This window comes from Gobio gobio (genome assembly GCF_949357685.1).
Source record: "Gobio gobio genome assembly, chromosome: 4".
Classification (NCBI taxonomy): domain Eukaryota; kingdom Metazoa; phylum Chordata; class Actinopteri; order Cypriniformes; family Gobionidae; genus Gobio; species Gobio gobio.
In genome coordinates, this window is record NC_137100.1 from 34,309,727 (window position 1) to 34,335,835 (window position 26,109).

The window sequence follows — 26,109 nt, forward strand, 5'->3', positions numbered from 1 at the left end:
CCTCGTGGTTGTGGATTATGTGACGTTGGCACCATGTGACGCAATTACGTAAAAGAATGGCCAAATTTGTTGTCTGAACCGGTTCTTTTAAAGTTGCCTGTTCGAAAGAACCGATTCGCAGAAATGAATCGGACTTATTGCTAGTTGTAAGGGGACCGCTGACTGGAGCGGAAGCTCAGAGTGTTGTCCTTCCTTCTGCCCGACTGTCAGGATGAGGATCGGTCACAGTTTGTCTCTATGTCTTTGATCATATCACACCAGCAGCTCCTCTCCCGCCTCCCAAATGCAGGTAAGAATCTACGTCCTGCATTCCGGGGGTGCTGTTTTTGTGTTGTTTATATTGTTGGATGTCAAATATGCGTAACGTCTCCAGCTCTACCTCCAGAAGACCACACAAGGAGAAGATGTGATCTGTAACTCAATAAACACGAGAGAATAGTGTTTCAACCTATTACACGCCACACAGATTCTCCTGATTTATAGATGACCGTATTTGGTGATCACGAGGAACGTCTGAACTGCCAGATGGTCAGATCTGCTCCTGCTTTTCATGTTGTGGTTGTCAGCTCTCCAACAAAACTTATTTTATGTAAATCACCCAGGCCACAACTTTTTTGACATGGCATAATAATAGCCTTGCATAACACAAACCCCGCCGTTTGAGTAAGTTAGTTGACGACTCTACTGAGTCGTTGACTCGCTGTTACCTGTAATGCAAAACACCACGACGTTTTTGACGGCATTTAAAACCGTAAGTACAAGTTAGATTCAGTCCAGAACTTGTGTTTTTGTTTTATTAGTAACTTCAAAGTGCGGGTTACGTAACACATCAGCTGTCATTATCGTGACCCAGCGTTCGTTTGCATATTATACGCCATAGTGTTCAGTCAAATAACTTTTCATGTCACATGACATGACTATACACAGAGCGGTTTAGTGACAGAACCCACAATACACACATTGACCAGTATGCACAATGTAAACATAATGTACACATAATTCACAATATGGAAAAATGGAAAAAAGTGAGACTGAAACTGTTGCTGTGCAATATTATGGTCTGAGTGACAAACTGATATGAATATGATCTCTAATGGAATTAGTAAAGTGCCTGAAGTTCTGCATGTAAAACATTCAGAAGCTATAATTCAGAAGTAGGATATTATGTTATACCCAAACAGATCTTAAAGTTTGGCAATGTACTTTTGTGTGTAACAGCTGCGACTGAATGATTACAGTGTGTCCTTTCTATACAAGACGAATATGGGCAGTCATCTGTTCAAAAGCTCTTGCTGGTGGTTTTACCTATTAATAGTGTCTTGTGTGTAAGTGCTCTTTTGCTTTCATCTTTCTTTTTACAGCTGAAAGGGATTGATAAGAAACGTCTATGACGTCTCCAAAGTTCAACTAAGTTAAACTGTCAGTGCCCTAGATTGCCATAATGTTTTGGCTCAGCATGAGAGATACTGTATCAACTACTCAAACAGTTTAGTGTATCAGTGTAAACATCAGCTGTCTGTCTCTCAGTAAGTGCTCGGGATCTCTCGTGCTGGCTTGTATTTTTGATTATATTGTTCAAAAGTTTGGTGTCATTAAGAAATACATTTTTGAAATAAAATAATACTTTCTAAGACAAAAGTGACCGTAAGACATTATTTGATGAAAGATTTATATGTCAAATAAATGCTGTTCTTTTGAACTTTCTATTCATCAATAATCCTGAAAAAAAATGTATCCCGGTTTAGCAACACAATCATTTTCAACACAAATGTTTCTTGAGTAGCAAATTATCATATTAGAGTGATTTCTGAAGGATCATGTGACACTGAAGACTGGAGGAATATTGCTGAAAATTCTGTTTTACCATCACTGGAATAAATTACATTTTAATACATTTTTAAATGTATTATAATTGAAAACAGTTATAATATTTCTCAACCTTTGGTGAGAATAACAAACATATTTAAAAAACATTAAAAAAAATCTCACGACCCCAAACTGTTGAACTGTAGTGTAGATGATATGTTGATATTTTACAACTTTACTTAGTAACTACAAGCTTTATTTTAAATTCAGCTTAAGCAATTCCTAACCATTGTCAGAAAAAGATTTTCTTTGTGCAAGTACAAGGTCTTGTTTGTTGTCTGATTTATATCAGTTTACATAATGTTAGTGTGTCTAAGGGCGGTCGGCTTGGTCTGAAGGCCTTAGAGGGAGTCACTCTCACTGCGTTTCTCAACTGACCACTACAATGACAGTTACACTGCCAGCTGACTCATAGATCAGGCTTTCAACTTGCTCTATGTTTCTTATGATTCATACAAATATTTGTCTTTTGAGAAAATGACCTGAGTGACATACTGTAGGTAAGAGAAAAGGTGACAAATCGAATTTTTCTGCATGAATTTTCAGATTAACAGGCATGCCAAAGGAAAAATATGATCCTCCAGACCCACGCAGATTATACACCATCATGTCAGCTGAGGAAGCGGCCAGTGGGAAGAAATCAAACTGGACTGAGTTGGAGATTTCTGGTTAGTTATTATACCTCAGTTCTTCAAATGTATTCTTCAACTCATAAAATCAACTTAAAAAAAATGTGCCACTGAAGGAACATTTACATGAGAGAAATTAATGAATAAATCGCAACATGAAACATGAAATCCTACTTGTACAACAACTTTTTAGTAGTTCAGTATATTTATTGGTATGTGTGTTCTCCTGGATATTTGACGAATATAATTTTTTTTACTCTGTCTGTGCTTCTATGGTACAGGGCGAGTCAGAAGCCTGAGCAGTTCACTATGGACGCTGACCCATCTGACTGCTCTCCACATCAACAACAACAACCTGAGCCGGATTCCCCCTGAAATCGCAAAGCTGCCCCATCTCGTCTATCTGAACTTGTCCTCCAACAAACTGCGCAGCCTGCCAGCAGAACTTGGCAACATGGTGACTCTCAGGTGCGTTTTAACAAATCGGTTCGTCTCTACGAGATCCTGTCAGACTGAGGTTAAAGTCCATGTAAAGTCAAAACTAAACATGTGTTCTGAGTTCCTCACACCACAGATAAATGTGTTATTAAAGGGTTAGTTCACCCAAAAATGAAAATTCTGTCATTAATTACTCACCCTCATGTCGTTGGACACCCGTAAGACCTCCGTTCATATTCGGAACACAAATGAAGATATTTTAGTTGAAAGCTGATGCTGAGAAAGGCTTCACACAGGCCTCCATTGGCATTCAGTACATTGACACTTCCAAGATCCATGAAAGGCACTTAAAACGTCGTTACAAAGTCTATCTCACCACAGTGGCTCTACAATAATCATACAATGCGACGACAATAGTATTTGTGCGCAAAAAAAAATCAAAATAACACCTTTATCCAACTTGTTCTCGACTTCCGTGTGTGCCTCCACGACGCATGCGCGAGAATATGACGCAGATCCGGCGTTCGGACATATGACCCAGAAGCGATTTGTTTACGAGCAGAGGAAGACGCGCGTATCTCAGCTGTTGGATTCTACACTGATCGTGCTTTAGGTCTCGGCGTAGTGCTCAAAATGGGGCTAAAGTGTGTATTTCATCGATTCCCGAACACCGGCGCTACGTCATATTCTCGCGCATGCGTCGTGGAGGCACACACGGAAGTTGAGAACAAGTTGGATAAAGGTGTTATTTTGATTTTTTTTTGCGCACAAAAACTATTGTCGTCGCATTGTATGATTATTGTAGAGCCACTGTGGTGAGATAGACTTTGTAACGACGTTTTAAGTGCCTTTCATGGATCTTGGAAGTGTCAATGTACTGAATGCCAATGGAGGCCTGTGTGAAGCCTTTCTCAGCCATCAGCTTTCAACTAAAATATCTTCATTTGTGTTCCGAATATGAACGGAGGTCTTACGGGTGTCCAACGACATGAGGGTGAGTAATTAATGACAGAATTTTCATTTTTGGGTGAACTAACCCTTTAACCACCCAGCCAAATTTGAATCATAAAAAAATCCGGGAAGTACATAAAATAGCTTATCAAAAACTTGAAAAAATGAGCAGCATTCTCTGCTCTCAAACGCTGGGGGTGTGTCCGCTGTCGGCGCCGAAACCACGCCCACTCGCGGGAAAGCGGCAGTAGCACACAAGACAACACTCACTGATCACGAGCGTCTATGATCACGACGCACCAGATGTCGGCGGGATGGGAGGATGAAGGCCTGGGCGGGGGATAGTCGGTTCTGCAGCGGACTATCAGTGAATCCCAGTTGTCTCCGGTGAAAGTTTGTAAAACGATCCGGTGTAAAGTCACTGCAGAGGTAGGTGTCGGTGATGATCCTCAGCTCTCCATCAAGGTTGCTGTTCACAAAATTAATCTACCTCTTCATCGTTTTTGTTTTGTAAGCTGTTTTGTAAGTTGTTGACTATAGTAACTAACAGTACTGTCAGTAACTCGCGATCGAGCGGGCGAACTGATGCGAATGTGCTGTAGTTATGATCGTGTTAGGGGAGGAGCCAGACTCGGTGGCTTCAGTGCGTCATCGAGCCACCGTTTTAGCCCCGCCCAGAAAATCCTGAACACAGCAACGGTGAAAAACTGTTTAACGGTCTAACTTCTGAATTCAGTACTTCATAGTTCACAGTCTTTGTAATGTGTTTCAGCAATACATTTCTAACATTTATAATGTGTTTTGAAACAAATCTCAGAATTGCCTTTACAGGGACTTTAAGTGAAATTGTTTTATTGACCTTTTAGCACATGCAGGTTCTTAAAGACAATAGTCATTAACAAAACTAAATAGTTTTGGTGTTTCCATTTAAAATAGACAAAATGTATGAAAAAATAGAATTAGAATGGGACTCAGAGGGTCTACTACTCTATTTAAGCTAAAATGTAATTGTCTAATCAATACTTAAGACCTTTCTGTAGTTCACTTTGAAGGATTTTATTCAGTTACACTAAACAGACACCTTGTTACATGGTAACATATGTTTTGCACTATGTGTATTTTCCAGGGAATTGCTTTTGAACAACAATTGTTTACGAGTTTTGCCTTATGAACTTGGTCGGCTGTTCCAGTTGCAAACCCTCGGCCTCAAAGGTGAAACTTTTTTTTATGTTTACAGTGCATCCGGAAAGTATTCACAGCGCTTCACTATTTCCACATTTTGTTATGTTACAGGTTACAGCCTTATTTTCCTCAAAATTTCACAAACAATACCCCATAATAACAACGTGAAAGAAGTTTGTTTCAAATCTTTGCCAATTTATAAAAATAAAAAATAAATCACATGTACATAAGTATTCACACTTCACAGCCTTTGCCATGACACACAACATTGAGCTCAGGTACATCCTGTTTCCACTGATGATCCTTGAGATGTTTCTACTACTTGATTGGAGTCCACCTGTGGTAAATTCAGTTGATTGGACATGATTTGGAAAGGCACACACCTGTCTATATAAGGCCCCAATGTTAACAGTGCATGTCAGAGCACAAATCAAGCCATGATGCCCAATGAATTGTCTGTAGACCTCCGAGATAGGATTGTATCAAGGCACAGATCTGGGGATCTGTCACCGTTTCTCTGTCGAGAGAGGAGAACCTTCCAGAAGAAAACCCATCTATGCAGCACTCCACCAATCAGGCTTGTATGGTAGAGTGGTCAGACGGAAGCCACTCCTCATTAGAAGGGAGTCTAATGGACTCTAATGGGAGTCCTCATTAGGACTCTGAGACCATGAGAAACAAAATTCTCTGGTCTGATGAAACAAAGATTGAACTCTTTGGCCTGAATGGCAAGTGTCATGTCTGGAGGAAACCAGGCACCGCTCATCACATGGCCAATACCATCCCTACAGTGAAGCATGGTGGTGGCAGCATCATGCTGTGGGGATGCTTTGCAGCGGCAGGAACTGGGAGACTAGTCAGGGTCGAGGGAAAGATGAATGCAGCAATGTACAGAGACATCCTTGATGAAAACCTGCTCCAGAGCGCTCTGGACCTCAGACTGGGACGAAGGTTCATTTTTAATAAATTTGCAAAGATTTCAAACAAACTTCTTTTACGTTGTAATTATGAGGTATTGTTAGCAGAATTTTGAGGGAAATTAATTTAACATAACATGAATTTTGTAACATAACAAAATGTGACAAAAGTGAAGCGCTGTAAATACTTTCCGAATGCACTGTATATGTGCAGAACAAACATGCACTTTTTTAATTAGGCCTGAGAACAATATTTCTTTTGCAGGTAATCCATTGTCCCAGGATATACTCAACCTGTATCAGGAGCCTGACGGAACAAGGAAGTTATTGAATTACATGCTTGACAATCTTGCAGGTAATAACGGACACAGGTACATAGTGGCTTATTTGTACAGTACATAGGTTATTCATTGAATTATGTTATTCAGTTGATTGACTTCCTCTATTTTCCCTCATAAAATTAGTCCACCCAGAACAACTCCCCCAAAGACCTTGGATCACTTTGAGGGAGCGAGACCAAATGATGCCCTCAGGTACCTAGTAGCATCCCATCACAAGCTTTTGAAAAGCCTGATTTAGCAACCGCAAAGCTAATATTAAATATCTGTCTTCTCAAGCTGTGTTCACAGTAATGTGCTACAATGTACTCTGTGACAAGTATGCAACAAGGCAGTTGTATGGCTACTGTCCCTCATGGGCCCTTAACTGGGAGTACAGGAAGAAGGGCATCATGGAGGAGATCACTAACTGTGATGCTGACATCATTAGCCTGCAGGTATGAAGCTACGCAATCTGAAGATCACAAAATCTCAGTTAAAATGAGAAAAATATACACTACCATCCAAAAGTTTGGGGTTGTTGATTTTTTGTAATGCTTTGAAATAGGGCTGGGCGATATATCGATATAAAAAAATATATCGATATATTTTTAGACGCGATATGGAATTAGACCATATCGCGTATATCGATATAGTTCAAATTTGCGCTGCTCCCCGCGCCACCGCCCCTCCTTTTCGAGGGGGGGAGGGGGCAGGCACACAGACACAGAGCCACTCTTAAACAAACATGGAGGAAGCAACTACGTCTTCGAAACGCGCGGAGGATTCAAAGTATCAGATGAGCAACAACATCACGTTATTTGTAAGGAGTGCAATAAACAAGTTACAGCCAGGGGTGGAAGCACTACAAATCTTTTTCACCACCTAAAACAGTGGCACAAACTGCAGTACGAAGAGTCTTTGAAACTGCGCGCTGCAGAAGCCACAGCCGCAAGCCATCGACAACCCGAAAAAGCTCCAGCCCCCCGCACTTTTAATAAAACGTACATTCGTCCCCCGCACTTTTACCGGGTTGCACCGGTCCTAGTCGACCCGCTCCGTGCGGGATTCGAACCAGCGTCTAGTCGCACCGCTCTTACTGGCCTACGTCTGTTACACAAGCAAGTGCGTTTACGTAGAAGCCAACGTAAATAAATCTAGATTTAAATTCAAAGACACAAAATAATCTATACATGACTTGTCATTTTATTCGTATCCAAAAACGAGGCGATCTGAACACTATGGAGTGCTAATACTCTCGTGCAACACTCCAATTGACTGATGAAACGTGACAACAAACACGATTGCGACAATAGCCTATGGTTTGTGTTTTTCCAGCCATCTCAAGGTATTTATTGACAAAAAAGAATATAAATAATGCAGTGCTAACTGACAGCCTTTTTAATGTTTAGTATCTTCTGCTTGCCAAGGCTGCATTTATTTAATAAAAAATACAGTTAAAACATTAATATTGTGAAATATATTCACAGATGTATTAATTTGTATAGTAAAGTGTAATTTATTCCTGTGATCAAAGTTGAATTTTCAGCATCATTACTCCAGTCTTCAGTATCACATGATCCTTCTGAAATAATTATAATATGATCATTTGATGAAAAGGAAACATTTAGGATTATAATCATTGTTGAAAACAGCTGTGGAAACCATGATGCATTTTATTTTTCAGGATTTTTTAATGAATAAAAAGTTAAATGAACAGCATTTATTTGCATTGAATTAAGCATGGATAAATCTTTTGTTATATTAAAAATGCCACTTGATCAATTTAAAGCATGTTTGATGAATAAGAATATTAATTTCTCTCTTTTTTTTATCTTACCGCAAATGTTTGAATAGTTTCATGATTTCCACAAAATGAACCAGCACAACTGTTTTCAACATTGATAATAATCATAAATGTTTCTTGAGCAGCAAATCCTCATATTAGAATGATTTCTGAAAGATCATGTGACACTGAAGACTGGAGTAATGATGATAAATTCAGCTTTGATCACAGGAATAAATTACAAAGATTTTTTTCTTTTTTACTATATATTCACATAGCTGCTTTACATTGGGATAATATTTCCCTGTATTACTTTTTTACTGCATTTTTTTATTAAATAAATGCAGCCTTGGTGAGCAGAAGACTTCTTTCAAAAACATTTAACAATTGTAATGTTTCCAAACTTTTGACAGGTACTGTATATTTTCTGGCTTATTCAGTGATATTTTTTTTTACAAAGCATAAAATCCATGGGGACTTAATGCACAAGTGTTTGTAGTACATAAACCAATCATAAAATTGGCATAACATATAGGGAAAACATTATATATATTAGTGGTTATTGTTCAGCAGTGTATTTGATATCTTACTGAATTAAAAGCAAGAGATAAGATCAATTAAATCTGTCAATTAGACAAAGGTCAGAAAAAAACTGGTATTACACTTGACATTTCTGTCCCCCTCACTTCTGAAAAGATGGCTACGCCCCTGCTCCTGTCCTATTGTTATACAGTATTTTTTTTTTTTTTTACATTTTATTGTTAATTGAACAGTTGAGCATTTAATTATGAACCAGGTGAAGAAACCTGTTTACTATTTATTCATTTGATTTTGCAACTGTTCACTGAAATGGCCGGTTTCAATAAAACTTGTGACGTCATATTTGGCTTTGACTTTGACTGAACATTTGCTCTCACTTTGCGGAAAAATATCGGGATATATATCGTATATCGATATTCAGCCTAAATATATCGGGATATGACTTTTTGTCCATATCGCGCAGCCCTACTTTGAAAGAAGTCTTTTATGCTTACAAGTCTGCATTTATTTGCTCAAAACACTGTAGAAACAGTAATATTGTGAAATAGTATTACAGTTTAACATTACTGTATTGTATTTTACTATAATATAAAATGTAATGGTAACACTTTACAATAAGGTTTCATTAGTTAATGTATGAACTAATATGGTCTAACCATGAGCAGTACATTTGTTAATGTATTTGTTAAGTAAGGGATAATTTATTTGAGACAAGTATTATCTGTACAAGCATTATCCCGCTTATTACACGGCTACTTGTCTCAAGTAAATTAGACACAAAATATTGTCTTGAGTTTAAATATTTTATTACCTCTTACGCAAAGCTTCCGCGAAGAAAAACAGTTCCAAACTGCTTTAAGCCTTTATCTATTGCTGAAAAGATTTGTTTTTACCATATATGTTGAAATTAATGCAGAAAGGGAAAGTTCACCAAAAAATGAAAATTAGCCCATGATTTACTCACCCTCAAGTCATCCTAGGTTTATATGACATTCTTCTTTCAGACGGATAAAAACGGAGTTATATTAAAAAAGTCCCTGGCTAATCCAAGCTTTATAATAGCAGTAATTGTAGTTTTAGAAGTCCATGAAAAATGCAGCTGTCCGTCAAATAACGTGCTCCACACGGCTCCGGGGGGTTAATAAAGGCCTTCTGAAGCGAATCGATGCGTTTGTGTACGAAAAATATCCATATTTAAAACTTTATAAAGTAAAGTTCTGGCCGTGAAACCCTTGAAGTCTTCCATTGTAACCCGTGGTGGTTGTGTTTTTCAGTCACAAGATGGCGCCAGACAGTCAACGACAGCTAAGCATATAAGTAGTACCGGTCAAGGTAACTCGTAGTACCCGGATGAGCGGTGTGTTATTCGTTTTGGTGGTTGTTATCTGGGAATAACATACCACTGGAATGCGCGATTGACCAATCAGAATCAAGTATTCCACAGAGCCTTGTAATTATCTTTGTTTAAGGTCCCATGGCATGAATTTTTCATTTTATGAGGTTTTTCAACATTAATATGAGTTCCCCTAGCCTGAATATTGTCCCCAAGTGGATAGAAATGTTGATCGGTGTAAACCCGAGTTCTGGCTGTCTTTCTCTGCCTTTGAGAAAATGACAGACGAGCCAATCCTGAAGTCTCCTGGTTTGACGTCCAAGCAGGAACGGTTACCTCCCTTTCCTCTGCCCAGAGAATCTGTCACGCCCATGCAAGCGCTCGAGAGATCATTGCTTGTGAACGAGTGAATGCTGGCAGTTTCTCAGTGTTTGGATGTACAAATGAAAACAGAAGTCTTTTTTCAGTTCCTTCTGATCTGTGATCAGTGATTTCTGATGTGTAGCTAATTATTTATTATTCGTGCACACAATGCGGCTTCTCTCTCTCCCGACAGAACGGTGTTTTCGTGTTTTCTATCTTGTGAGTCAGTGTTTTTGTACGTCCTCGTCGCGTCTATCGGTTCTAAAATGTGCACACAGTCATGAGTTTCTGCTCAACATCGGCAGAGTAACATCTTTAGAGATAAACCTCACACACACCTAAGCTCGGGCTGCACTGGCCGGTGGCCTTCAACATCCCCGACCCCCAGTACTGCATCTGGCCCACAGCGGAGGCACCAAACGCGGCGTGAGATTAAGCAGAAGGGGGGTAAGCGTGAGCATATTCGGGCTAGCCAGCCTAGCCCCACAATAAACTGGATTACATTCGATTACTGCTGTTGTGTCTTTGTTTGCGCTGTGTACTCAACGCGCGTCACTGACGCTTTTATTTTATTTAAAAAATAATGCTATTATCAACACTTACTTTTAACTCGTTCATCTCGACAGCTGTAATGGTACTTTGCATGTGTTACAAAGTTGGTAATAATGATGAAGAGGACTCGGTGTGACTGGGACTCGTGTTTATTCAGAACTCTCAGATACAAACACAATAAACTCGCGCTGACTGACAGCGCTCTCACAACTCAGTAGTTACTATAAATAACTTTGTTAGCAATCGCTGAGCTCCATCTCTGGTACATTAGTGATGTCCGGTTCGCGAACGATCTTTCTTTTGAACCAGTTCTTTTTAGTGAACCAAATCAGTTCACCAAATCGGACTGAATCGTTCTAAACGGTTCGCGTCTCCAGTCAGCGCTGATCCATAATTTACTAAAGTTACTAACTTTCTGACATGAGTGACAGTCCCTCCAACTAGAAATAGACTAATAACCTGAAGTATATGCTGTAACTACAACAGTTCAGACATGCTGAGAACTGATGTGAAGTGAACTCAGGTCCATCCGTCTCTCTGGCAGCAGCTCGTGCCTGCTCCTGCTTCGTAGACCTCGTTAAACCACGCCCCCTCCGCTCATTTAAAATGCATTGATGTCAGCCAATCACAACAGTGGGCGTTTTTACTGAAGTCTCACAGCAGACACGCCTCTTGAAGCAGGGCATTCAGCCACAGGGCAAACAGCAGTATAGAAAAAATGCCTTTTATTTCTAAATTATGACATTTTATGATGTAAAAGTCATACTAACAATATAAGTACACCTCAGGAAACATTATAAAATAATAGAAAAATGCCATGCCATGGGACCTTTAATGTTAGTTAATAAAAAAACAGCTGTTCATGGTTTGTTCATGTTAGTTCACAGTGCATTAACTAATGTTAACAAGATTTTAATAATGTATTCGTAAATGTTGAAATTAACATTAACAAAGATAAATAAATGCTTTATAAGTGCAGTTTATTATTAGGTCATGTTAATTAATGTTAAGTAATGAACCTTGTTGTAAAGTGTTACCAATGTAATTTATTCCTGTGATGGCAAAGCTGATTTTTCAGCATCATTACTTTATTACATTACAGTCTTATGTGTCACATGATCATTTAGAAATCAGTCTAATATGCAGATTTGGTGCTCAAGACACATTTCTAATCAATATAGCTGCAAGCAGCAATGACGGGCCCAAGCTCCAGAGCCACCGCCACCGCCACCCTGGTGTCTTTAGGACAACTGTGCACAGTGGACAATGTCCAATTAAAGCGGGTATATGTAAAATAACTACCATCAAAAATACTTTTTTTTAAATATCTAAATTGAGTAGTCTCAGTTTAAGTAGTCTTTGATAATTTCTAAATATACAGTACTGTGCAAAATTCTTAGGCATGTTACTATTTTCAGCCCAAAAATGATTTTAAGTCAGTTATTTATATCTTCTGCTGTAGTGTGTCAGTAGGAAAGCTTCTTCAAGCATCATGGAGACGTTGCTGCAGTTCTTCTGGATTTAGTCCGTCTCAGTTTTTCTGTTAATGTAGGTGAAAAGGGTGCACCACAGAGCCCCCCCATGACCCCCCAAGTCAACTTGTTCCCGACCCTAATGGCTGATGATTCCAACGTGTGTGCAAATTTCAATAGTTTTTGAGCATGTTAAGGGCCCCAAACTTGCCCTAAAGTACAGGGGAAAAAACTGGACATTAAGAAAACAATAGGGCGCTTAGCCCCTTAGGGATTGTTTAAAATAGAAATCTTTTAAAACATTGTAAAAGTACTTTACTGTCACTTTTGATCTTTTTTGCATCTTTGCTAGATAAAAGTATTAAAAAAAGGTACAGACCCCAAACCTTTGAATAGTAGTGTACCTCTCATGTATTTAATTTCTAACATTGTTAATGAAAATGTGTTTTTTCCATAACCAATAAAGCTAAATCATTAAATATGCATTGAAACAATAAATTCCCCTTGATGTTTGTATGGTGCTTTTGGCATATGCAGGAGGTGGAAACAGAGCAGTACTACACTTTCTTTCTGGAAACACTGAAAGACCGTGGATATGATGGCTTTTTCTGTCCAAAGTCTCGTGCCAAACTCGTGTCAGAACAGGAGCGGAAACATGTGGATGGCTGTGCTGTTTTCTTCAAGACTGAGAAGTGAGTTACAAGGTTTTTTTTTTTTTTTTTTAATACAAGTTTTTAAATTGAAATGACATCCAGCTCAACTTTTTCCCTTTTTGTACTTTCTAGATTTGCTCTGGTGCAGAAACACACAGTGGAGTTCAATCAGGTTGCCATGGCAAATTCAGAGGGATCGGAGGTTATGCTAAACAGAGTCATGACCAAAGATAACATTGGAGTAGCTGTCCTGTTGGAGGTGAATAAAGACCTATTTGCTAGTGGTAAGGACCTTGAATCATAACTCTTTAATTGACATTAAATATCTCCTGGTTCTCTCTTCCTCACACGCTGCTGTTTAACCTTTTCCTGTAGATGGCAGTAGATCTCAAAGTTGAAAGTGTGTACATGAGATGACAATAATAACTACTGTCTTTATTATTATTATTATTATTAATTTAAGTTCCAAACAACACACTAGATTAGATTTGTATGACATTAGAATTCATTTTTAGGCTAAAACTTTTATCTATCAATCCATTCATCCATCTATCTATACATTTTTGCTACTTTATGTGTGGCAAGTCAAGACATTGATTTCAGACATGAACCTTAAAAAGAACACCAATAATAGCATTTCCCTCAGTCTTTTAGAGGGTAAAACAATTAAATTAAATTAAATTAAATTAAACATTGATGGCAGTCAAAATGTTGTAACCCAAAATGTTGGGTTATGCACTTTTGAAATATGACAAATTTAACAGTCTATTGGTCTGCCATAAAGTCTTCAGTTTTTCATCAAAATACTTTGTCAACAGTGTTTCAGATAAGACCCTGGTTCTGCTTTATTTCTACATTCTCAGCATATTCTTTTTTTCTGTGCAATCAATTTGCAATATTTTGTGTTTTCTAAAGATTGCGATATAGATTGACCTTTCAAAAAAAGGTTCACTGAGTTTTTCCTGTTTCAAAGATCTTATTTAGATGTAACATAGTGAATTGTAGATCCAAATCTCAGAATTAAAAGGAGGCAGCTCCATTTCCTCCTCTTTATTGAAATATTTTCGTCCCATTTGCTTTAGTGGTGTTATATTGCAGGTTTGACGCAGCCTTCAGAGAAACAGCTCCTGCTGGTAGCTGATGCCCACATGCACTGGGATCCAGAGTACTCGGACGTGAAGCTCATCCAGACCATGATGTTCCTGTCTGAGCTAAAAAGTATCGCTGAGAGGGCTTCGGGATCCATCAATTCTGCCTCACCAACGTCAGACACCAGCTCCATCCCTATCGTCCTGTGTGCTGACCTCAACTCGCTCCCAGACTCTGGTGAGTTATATTTGGAACTGCTTATTTAAGATAAATAATTAAAAAGAATGAGGAACCCACAGGGGCAATCTGTATTGTGTAAGTAAGTTCTTCCCAAGGGCGTGTTCACACTTGGTATGTTTCAGGCACGTGCAGAGGGGGGGGGGGGGGGCTTTGGGTGCTCGAGCCCCTGCCCTTTTTCAAAATGAATCAAAAGTGCCCCTCTCAGACAAATATCAATGATAATATCGTGGTCAATAAAACTAAATAAATGTGATTATTATAACATGACAATGTATACAATAGTAACGAACGGCTCAAAAGTCGGACAATTTCTGTTGAGGCGTTGTCATAACGCGTTGCTATGGGTTGCGTGCGTTTTGATTGACAGCTGATTTTCCACTGTTCGGAAACGGCTCTCGAGCCAAATGGTCCTTTCAGAGAGTGTGTGGCCTTACGGGAAAAAAGTAAACCAATATTTCTTTTTCATCCATAATCAGAGCTAATGTGTTGATTTAATTACAAATCTATATATTATATATTTTAAAGTATTACACAATTCACCAATGCCCGTTTGTCATGTATATACACCAACCAATTGTGATTTGGCAGAACAAGTTTCAAATTCCATTGGGCGATGTGAAGTGGAGCGTTAATTTTCTGTTCTTATTCATAAATCGGTTGAAAATTACATGGACAGACGAACTAACGTTTGTGGAACGATTTCCTGCGGTTTGTCTCATTTTATAAATTGCATCACTGACAAAATGGATTTTGACTGACAACAAAGCTGCACAAAACCATGCAGCTGCAAAAGTCGCATTAATGGTAAGTAGTGTTAAATTCACATGTATTTATGTATATTGATACACCGTTTACTATTTCATGAAACTATCAAATTTAACAAAACCCAAGTGCCACCGGCTCCTACATGTGAAGTGTAGGCTGGCGAAATGGTTACGTGAAAGTACTTTATTATATTACCATTTTTAAATATTATGCAGCATTATGAAAGAAGTATCTTATGTTCATCAAGCCTGCATTTATTTGATAAAAAACAGCAATATTGTGAAATATTATTACAATTATGTTTTTTAAAATAATTTAAAATATAATTTATTCCTGTGATCACAGCTGGATTTTCAGCATCATTACTCCACTCTTCAGTGTCACATGATCATTCAGAAATCATTCTAATATGAGGATTTAATGTCAATGATGGAAACTGTGATACTCTTTTCAAGATTCTTTGATTAATAAAAAGTTAAAAAGAACATAATGTAATAATATTTCACAATATTAGGCTACTGTTTTTTCTGTATTTTTGATTAAATAAATGCAGGCTTGATGAGCAAGCAATTACAAATTGAATGGTTGCTAATATATATATATATATATATAATATTAGGGCTGGGCAAATTAACGCGTTAACGCGGGCGATTAATTTTTTCAGCTTAACGCAATTAAAATATTTAACGCAAATAACGCAGCGTCCGTTTTTATATCCATTTTTGCTTAGCGTTACATGATCATCACGCTCTTATTCATGTAAATGCTTCCAAGCGTGACAAGACACAAGCGAACGCGCTGTATAACAATGTCCTGTGTGTGTGTGTGTGTGTGTGTGTGTTTGTCAGTGTCCTGTCTGTGTGGATGCGTCTCATGTCAGCTAATCAAGGGACACACACACACACACACACACACACTCGACGCATAGATAGACTCGCGTCAGTTTCCTGCTCACATCGAGTTCTCTTTTGCTCTTGAACAAACAATAACACAGAGGGTTTTGAGTATTCTCATATTAGGAGTCTTAAATTAGTTAAATAACGTCTTAAATGAACTTAAAGAGTTGTGAGGAAATGAGATGCGCGGGACAGCACGTGAGATCCGCGGCTGTTCTTAAAGAGACAGTAGCACTAATGATGCCTGTCATTAATGTTCATCAAAGAACAACGGGAACAGAGAAAAATTTAGCTTTAATGATGATTCATCTATATTTAATTTATTATTTATGCAGTTAAGAAAGTACTACAAACTATTACATTTCTGTATATGTATAACAGGGAAGGCAATGGGTAAATTTAACATTTATTATTTTGGGTTTATGTAAAGATTGTTTTAAGTTCACTTAAATTAAAAGTTGTTTTTTTAAAGCCTAATAAATGTTGAAATTGGGAGCTTTCAGTTATACTGTAATGTAACGTCATTAATGTTTCATAGACACTTTAGTATCAGTGATACTGGCCTTCATTCATAAAAATATGACAATACAACACATATTTAAAATATGCTGTCTTTAAATTGTTGAGTAACTGAAATTATTACAATATCAAAATATTAAAAACGTAAAATATTAAAAACTTGCGATTAATCGCAATTAATTACAGAAAAAAGTGTGATTAATTAGTTAATTTTTTTTAATCGATGCCCAGCACTAATATATATACATATATATATATATATATATTGCCCCTTTTTTACATTTGAGCCCCTGCCCCTGAAGAACTCTCTGCACGGCCCTGGTATGTTTGGTTTGATTAAAATGAACTCTGGTGCTATTGCTCTGTTAGTGTGGTTCAGTTGAATAAGTGGGTTAAAAAGGTCGGTCTCTGTCTGCTTACAAAAAAACCTCTGGTGTAGCTCGACTGAAATATGAACGCAACACGGACCAAAGATATCTAAACGAACCAAAAAGAGGATGCGATATCACAAGATGTGACCCTAAAAATTTCAAGCATACAGTACCTGGGTTTTCTTGTCCATTACAGTTTGTCATTCATTACAGCCGTCGGAAACGCCGTCTCCCTTCAGCAAATCTTCTGTGTGTACGTGACGGAGGAATTTCTGGTGCTGTTTTGACTCTTTTTACACATTTTATAAGCTCTTCACGAATTCTCAGCTTGTAAAAATACCATCATATGTTTTGTACATCATAGTGCATCATATGTGTATATCCCAGCACACAGCAGTGTTTTTCGCAAAATATATGTCATAAAAGCCTTTTTTATCTTTAGGTTCTGTCTTTAAAATTACATTGTGAACATTAAGCGAGGCGGGAGAGAGGTTTTTTTTGTTGTCCGGATTAAATGAACCAAGAGAACCAAACTACAACTTAAAGCACAGGAGCCATAAAATAGCACCCATGGAGAGTGGACATTAGGTTCCTTACATTAGGTTAAAACTACATCATCCTGCTTCTATATTAAAAGGATAGTTCACCCAAAAATGAAAATTCTGTCATAATTTATTTGCTCAACTTCATGTTGTTGCAAATCTGTATGACTTACTTTCTTCTGTGGAACATAAAAGAAGATATTTTGAAGAATGTTGGCAACCATTGACTTTAATGGTATTGGAACACTGAGACATTATGCAAAATAACATATTTTATGTTCCACAGAAATAAAAATGTCAAGCAGGTTTGGAATGACATGAAGGTGAGTAAATGATGTTAATTTTGGGGTGAACTGTCCCTTTACCATTGACATCAACTTTTGCCTCAAGTAGATTTGGCATGAAGCCCTTGTCTCAGCATCACCAAGTTTCCTGGCTTTTCCTCACAGGTGTGGTGGAATATCTGAGTAATGGTGGAGTTGCAGAAAATCACAAAGACTTTAAGGAACTGCGTTACAGCGATTGTTTAACCAACTTCAGTTGCAATGGAAAAAACGGCAAGCCTGATGGCAGTGTCACACACAGTTTCCAGCTGAAGAGTGCCTACGAGGGGAATCTCATGCCCTACACCAACTACACTTATGACTTCAAGGTGAGGAGATGCATAATTCAGAGAGGGGTTTTTTGTTACACTTTATTTTAAGGTAACGTAGTTACATTGTACTTACTCAAATAAGTACTGAGTAATATTAATTAACTACATGTACTTACTATAGAGTTACGGTTAGGCTTTGGTTTAGGGTTAGTTGCTTACTGTTATTACATATAGTAGGTACTGGTAGTAACCTTAAAATTACTTTATACTTGCAATGGGAATCGAGCTCCTATAGAGTCTTGGGTATATTTTATATAAGGGCTCCAGACATGGCAAAAAATGACCTGGGACCCATTCGTTCCAAGAATGAAACATTTTGGAGCCAAACATCTTTTTTTATTGACAAATTACAGAATTAGGTCAGTGAGTTTGTTCAGAAGTGCTTTAGTTCATTAAGTTCATAGCTTCTTGCTTGTTTTCTTTAGAATACCATTATTTATTATAGAAAACCATTTTTAATTTATTACAACAAAACTCTATGAATATGAATCTTTAATTGTTGTATGAATATCAAGTCAGTAAATTGGCTGAATGTCAATAAATGTCCCTGGTTCATTTAAAATTAAAAGACTCTTGGTTCGCGTCAAGAGTGTCAGTAATGACTCTGAATGATTTACTCATTCAAAACTCATGAGCAAATTTGAAATATTTGGACCAACTTGGTTTATAGGAGTCATTCGTTTGTGAATCGTGACTTGCTTTGTTATGGTATTGCATGGAATCCAGGGTGCTGTAAGGCTGCTGTTGGACTTCTGAGTTTAAATTATTACCGCAGATTAAAATTTTTGGTTGCATTTACAATTGACCATTTTCATCACAGTCTAAATGCATGCTGCATATTGAGATTATTACTCCTTTTTAAAACCTCTCGTTTCCTCTTATTTTTTTGAAGGGTGTGATTGACTACGTTTTCTTCTCTAAGACACATATGAGTGTTTTGGGTGTTCTGGGTCCACTGGAGACTCAGTGGCTGAAGGACAACAACATAACCGGCTGCCCACACCCGCACATCCCCTCCGATCACTTTTCCCTCTTGGCTCAGCTGGAGTACCACCCGCCTTTACCCCCCCTCAACGGGCTGCATCTGCCTGTCCACAGGTAGTGCAGCCCCCCTTCCCTTACTCTCCTAAACCCCAAATCATGGACAAACCCCTATCATGAGCCCTAAAAATATAGGCACACACATTAAGGAGTGAAGTATTCACCTACTTTGTTCCTTTTTTTAACCTTTGCACACGATTGTATGATCTTATTATTACGTTTTCCAACTTGAAAACAAAAGCCTAATACCAAATTAGGGTTGGGATTCTCTGTTTGGTACCAAACAAATGCTGCTTTCAGGGAAATTGATCCGTTTGTCTGAATCTGAATGTGATATTGTATAAGCCATGTGTCAGTATATGGATGGTAGAAATGTGTAACATATGTGAAGACCGATCGTGTAGCATAACAATGTCAGCACGAGTATTAAGACTTTGTTTTTCGATCAGCATCCTCTTTTAAATTCCCCTTCAACATCTCATAAATTTGACAAAGGATGCGTAATGAATTAAAATAAAAATGATCTGATTTGTAAAAAATCCCCAGTACAATAAAACCACATTTGTCTTTGTGCAACATCAAATATTCACTGCATCCTGTCCAATATGAACTCAAGTTCCCCTATTCGACGTTACCAGAAGATGGATTTGCATTAAGATAATGAAGTGAAACTATTTTTAATCGAAAATTCTTCATAGTGCAATGTGACGTATTATGTAAAACATTTCATTTAATGTCCAAAATTTACACTAGAGGATCCCAGCCCTACGGATTAAAACCCAGCTGTGTATGTTTCTGCTGTTTGCTTGCAACATCTAAATCACATCATCATATTGATGTATATTTACACAATACAAAGTCCTCCCTGCCTCATTGTTGTCAATGAGCATCTCAAAAGAATGTTTGAATGGCAGGGTTGGTGTTATTGGTACAATTTGTTGCTACAGAAGACTAGCCCAAAAATTATGCCATCATTTTCTCACTCTCACGTTGTTTCATATTTCTTCTGTGGAACAAAAAAGAAACATGTTGGTAACTAAACAGTTTGGTTACCATCGACTAGACTTCCATTTTTGACCATTGTATGGACAAAACTCTGAGGCATTTCTTTTTGGGGTTTTTTTCCACAGAAGAAAAAATGACGAGGTTGATTAAATGAAGACAGAATCTGCTTTGTTGTATTGTTCCACACATTTTTCAATGCTAATGGCTTGTCAGCTGCATCGGTACAAATTGAACATTAATTAATGTTTATGAATGGCATTTTGTGATTTGTAGGAAATTAGAAAAATGACTCATTTTATTTGTTTGCAACAATTATATGATTTAAAGGGTCATGATATGAAAAGTCAAATTTGACATACAGTGGGGAGAACAAGTATTTGATACAGTGCCGATTTTTGCAGGTTTTCCTACTTACAAATCATGTAAAGGTCTGTAATTTTTTATCATAGGTACACTTCAACTGTGAGTAACGGAATCTAAAACAAAAATCCAAAAATCACATTGTATGATTTTTAAATAAATAATTTGCATTTTATTGCATGACATAAGTATTTGATCACCTACCAACCAGTAAGAATTCCGGCTCTCACAGACCTGTTAGTTTTTTCTTTAAGAAGTCCTCCTGTTCTCCACTCATTACCTGTATTAACTGCACCTGTTTGAACTCGTTACCTGTATAAAAGACACCTGTCCACACACTCAATCAAACAGACTCCAACCTCTCCACAATGGCCAAGACCAGAGAGCTGTGTAAGGACATCAGGGATAAAATTGGGGTGGACTGCAGGACAAAATGCAAGCAGCTTGGTGAGAAGGCGACAACTGTTAGAAAAGAAGGCGATTAGAAAATCGAAGAAGTTCAAGATGATGGTCAATCTCACTCGGTCTGGGGCACCTTCAGTGATCATGAGGAAGGTGAGGGATCAGCCCAGAACTACACGGCAGGGCCTGGTCCATGACCTGAAGAGAGCTGGGACCACAGTCTCAAAGAAAACCATTAGTAAAACACTACGCCATCATGGATTAAAATCCTGCAGCGCACGCAAGGTCCCCCTGCTCAAGCCAGCTCATGTCCAGGCCCATCTGAAGTTTGCCAATGACCATCTGGATGATCCAGAGGAGGAATGGGAGACGGTCATGTGGTCTGATGAGACAAAAATAGAGCTTTTTGGTCTAAACTCTACTCGCCGTGTGTGGAGGAAGAAGAAGGATGAGTACAACCCCAAGAACACCATCACAACCGTGAAGCATGGAGGTGGAAACATCATTCTTTGGGGATGCTTTTCTGTAAAGGGGACAGGACGACTGCACCGTATTGAGAGGAGGGTGGATGGGGCCATCTATCGCGAGATCTTGGCCAACAACGTCCTTCTCTCAGTAAGAGCATTGAAGATGGGTCGTCGCTGGGTCTTCCAGCATAACAACGATCCGAAACACACAGCCAGGGCAACTAAGGATTGCCTCCATAAGAAGCATCTCAAGGTCCTGGAGTGGCCTAGCCAGTCTCCAGACCTGAACCCAATAGAAAATCTTTGGAGGGAGCTGAAAGTCCGTATTGCTCAGCGACAGCCCCGAAACCTGAAGGCTCTGGAGAAGGTCTGTAAGGAGGAGTGGGCCAATCTCCCTGCTGCAGTGTGTGCAAACCTGGTCAAGAACTACAGGAAACGTATGATCTCTGTAATTGCAAACAAAGGTTTCTGTACCAAATATTAAGTTCTGCTTTTCTGATGTATCAAATACTTATGTCATGCAATAAAATGCAAATTAATTACTTAAAAATCATACAATGTGATTTTCTGGATTTGTTTTAGATTCCGTCACTCACAGTTGAAGTGTACCTATGATAAAAATTACAGACTTCTACATGCTTTGTAAGTGGGCAAACCTGCAAAAATCAGCAGTGTATCAAATACTTTTTCTCCTCACTGTATAAGAGGTCTTTATACCATTAAAACATTGTGCAATTTTCAGATCTTAAAACGTATTCCTCATTATAAACCAAGCATTTATTTAATCAACCTCCAAAATATTTTGGGGGTTTTGTGACATCACACAGGTAAACACATTTGATTATATGCTTACACCAGATGCCAGCGCCACGTCAAAAGCAAATAGAACCATTATAAACACTGACGCTGTCTACACTGTATACAGTATATAGATGCCCGTTCATTTTACTCCACATGCTCGAGTCTGCCGACAAGAGGACAAATGGAATTATAAATAAAAGCTTAAAGGAGCGTTCACTTTGACGTGTCCTGTTTAAACAGATTGTTTGCGAGTACAGAAGGATACCATCAGCATTTTTAATGCCGTCTTGAATCACGCCAAACCATTATATGTTTGTTCAGAGGATTTTACCACAGATTGTTTTGTAAATAAGGCACAGTGAAATGGAGAGTTCACAAAGAAACTTTTGTTAACAGATGGAGCAGTCAGCTGTATTGGATCTGACCGTAGCTAAATTGCAAATCATAAACGATTTGATAATGCTTTGTCTGTAAAAGATTATATGGATAATGTTTTCAAAACACTTGGGGCCAGATTTACTAAAGGGTGAATTACTGTGAGAGCGTAATCCCATAAAAGCGCAGATAGGAGTGGACAGTTCTGCGCATGATCTACTGATGACACGCAAATGAATGAACACAGGCGCAGCCGGATCATTTCCATAATGACCAACGCAATCTACCCGTTAGTGTCTGTTTTTTTTTGGCGGTAAATAATGGTCCAAACACCAGTACATTTACGAGCGCAAACCTTTGTAAATCACCTTGTGTGATTCATTTAAATACTCTCCTCCCATAAATTTTGCGCCTGAAAGGAAAACTACAAATACATATGCAACAAGGTCAACCGCAAAAAGAACTGTGCCCACACCTTTTAGCCAATCATAACAATGGTAATTTACTGAAAAGCCTTAAAGGAGCCGCCTCTTTAAAACAGATCATTTCAGACAGAGGGTCAGAATGAGGGTTGAAAATAGTTGTTTTTCCACACACACACATATATATATATATATATATATATATATATATATATATATATATATATATATATATATATATATATATATATATATATATATATATATATATATATATATATATATATATATATATATATATTATTATATATATATTTATTTTATTGTGCAAAAAAACTTTAAACTGAACCTCAAGGAACATATTAAAATAATACAAATAAAAAAATCATGTCATGACCCCTTTAAGAGCATTTCTGTTGTAACGCTGCATTCACATGGGGTGCTGGTGTTGATGCTTAATGGAGGGCGTGCCTGACGCTTGATGCTGATGCGAACATCACATTCACAACAGCCAATCACATTACTTTTCCAGTGTTGCATGAACACATTTGGCTAGTGTCTGCACTAGGGTATATGCATAGGGAATTTGATTGGCTGACGCCTGTGTTGGCAGAACTTGGCACCTAAAAAAAAAATGCAACTTCTGCCACAGTCAATGCCAGTGAAGCGATGCAACGGAACCCACAATTCATGATATGTCACCCATTCAAAGAAAATGAAAAGCGTTAATGCAGACGTTCCGTGTGAATGTACTGTAAGAGGTTGAAGTTGAAGTTTTTCTCTCTGTTAAAACTACATTTTTATGGTTCAGAGTTTAAATTTCTCTAAAAGCTGGAATGACTTGAATGACGGCTACATAACTTTAATTCTGAACAGATTTTTTTAAATACATTCGTACACTTGCCAATTTTTTTTAATGGTTACAGAAAAAATGGCATCATACACTATACGACTGAGGATCACATACTAACAGACTTTCAAGTTGTTCCAAACACAACAGAAACATGCAGAAATGTGTCTTTTTGCTAGGAGATGAATAAAAATAATAATAATCAAACATGTATGTTCTGACTGGATGGATCATAATCTGAAGCCAAAACTAATCTGAGTCTGTGCCCATCATACACTACGTAATTTTCTGTGAAATCAAGTATTCAGATTGCCTCTGTCTTTAGGAAACTTACAAAAGTCGTGTAGTGTATTCCAGTATTAAGCTGAATTTTGGCAAACGAATAACTTCTAAAGTGTTTATTTGATATCAGTTGCATTTCTGTTGTTGTTTGTTACATGACTACTGTGGGAACATTTCTCTCCACGATTGCTTGTGAAATCATAAAAATGTTTAAAGCAAGTTGTTGAGTTAAAATCCTGGAGCATTTTAAGATGTTTAACCTGTGATGGGTGTAAGTTGGTGGTAGTACTTGTCTAATCGACACATCCAAGCTCACACAATGACTATTTGGATATAGCTATGGCTTTCCTAACATGCTTGAGCAGACTGTGCCTGGTTCTGTGTTGAGCTGGTACGAGTAAAAAAAAGCTTCAAAAGATAAAAGTTCCGAGTTGCTGAAGTTGACTATGAGGTGTTGGACTATGTGTGCTGCATGTTACTGGACTTTGTAAAAAAAAAAAACAATAACCACGCTGATTAACTCCCATCCCTGTACATTTTAATTGCATATTTGGTTTGTATAGAGACAACACATTCACTTTGTTTTAATAGCTGATGGCCATCCAAAAACTTAATTTAATCAGGAAATGATGAGCAATATTTGACATTGCATAATTTCTAAAATAAGAACAAAAATTTGAGTCTTGTCAGCATCTATGAAGTGACTTTTGCAGAAAATGATTCACAATTAGAGCATTCCACTTTGATCAAACTGTGCCTAGTCTGAATCATCTTTTCTACAGCAGTACTGCCTGTGAAAACAAGACGCTTACAGAGTGAGCCAGCACTAGCATCCATCCCTGCACCCTTCCATCCACCCATCCATCTCTGTTCTTCACCAGAGGGACATGTCTACTAAAGTGACTGTGATCCATGCAGTTATAATGTTGTTATGGTCAGCTTTCTTCACTTTGTTTCCCTGATTTTGTGGTAGCAGTAGTTTTGTTTTATGAGGCTTATGTGTATGTTTAAAACATATCCAGTAGTTCTCACAGAAATTCCCACTGAACCAGCAGGTTATATTTCCAAATATAATTGTCAAAGGGTCTGACTAGCCAGCTATTTTTATCCAGAGTGATGAACACGCAGTGTTTTAAAACTAGTAATAAATGCATATGGAAATAGCATCAGTCTTTCATTGAATGACTGGACTGTGGCACCATGGATTGAGGTCATTCTTGTTGAGGACTTGCATGACTGTGATATGTGACTCTGGACCACAAAACCAGTCACAAGTCGCACGGGTATATTTGTGGCAATAGCCAACAATATGGGTCAAAATTATAGACTTTGCTTTTATGCCAAAAATCTTTAGGATATTATGTAAAGAACATGTTCCATGAATATATTTAGTAAATTTCCTACCGTAAATATATCAAACATTTATTATTAGTAGTAATATGCTTTGCTAAGGACTTCATTTGGACAACTTTAAAGGCGATTTCTTCTCAATATTTAGATTTTTTTTGCACCAAGTGTTGTGTCTTGGCCAAATATTGTCCTATCCTAACAAACCATACATCAATGGAAAGTGTATCATTTCATGCTATGTATAAATCTCAATTTAAAAAAAAAAAACCTTATGCCTGGTTTTGTGGTCCAATGTGATATGATATAAAGCATAATTTTCTTAATAAACTTGAGACACATTGACTAGAATTGGCAGACAAAAAAGCAGTTTACCAACATGATGGCTTTTTCATTGGCTTTTCTCAATGACACATGTTTTCTAAATCTTGTTTGGTTTGTGAATGCATTATGATATGAAAAACAAAACTCGTCTTTATTGTTTTGTTTTGCAACAGAAAATGGTGCTACATGTGGCCCATTTGTAAAACAAACTGAAAGTCCTGTCCTACTGTCCTACATTAAAGGCAATAAAGATGTCATTTTAAAGAAAGAAGGTTGTGAGACTTTTATTTCAAAATAATAATTACAGGTTTTGTAAGCAGCCTACGAGAACAACATTTAAATTTGTGGCTGTAGTAG

General features: G+C 37.7%; 1 protein-coding gene across 2 annotated transcripts; it reads left to right on the forward strand.

The window, feature by feature from the left end:
- The first annotated feature begins 142 nt into the window (after nucleotides 1-142).
- On the forward strand, nucleotides 143-26,013 carry cnot6l (CCR4-NOT transcription complex, subunit 6-like). Of its 2 annotated transcripts, none has more exons than XM_079815682.1 (13): nucleotides 143-289; nucleotides 2,413-2,534; nucleotides 2,777-2,963; nucleotides 5,011-5,096; nucleotides 6,249-6,338; nucleotides 6,448-6,516; nucleotides 6,601-6,758; nucleotides 12,884-13,038; nucleotides 13,132-13,283; nucleotides 14,098-14,325; nucleotides 17,871-18,073; nucleotides 18,969-19,174; nucleotides 24,864-26,013. In XM_079815682.1, the coding sequence occupies exons 2-13, from the start codon at nucleotides 2,423-2,425 to the stop codon at nucleotides 24,898-24,900; spliced, it is 1,683 nt and encodes a 560-aa protein (XP_079671808.1). In that variant the 5' UTR covers nucleotides 143-289; nucleotides 2,413-2,422; the 3' UTR covers nucleotides 24,901-26,013. The 2 variants fall into 2 exon arrangements, with proteins under 2 accessions (XP_079671808.1, XP_079671809.1); XM_079815683.1 differs by lacking the exon at nucleotides 143-289 and adding an exon at nucleotides 687-751.
- Nucleotides 26,014-26,109: the final 96 nt, after the last annotated feature.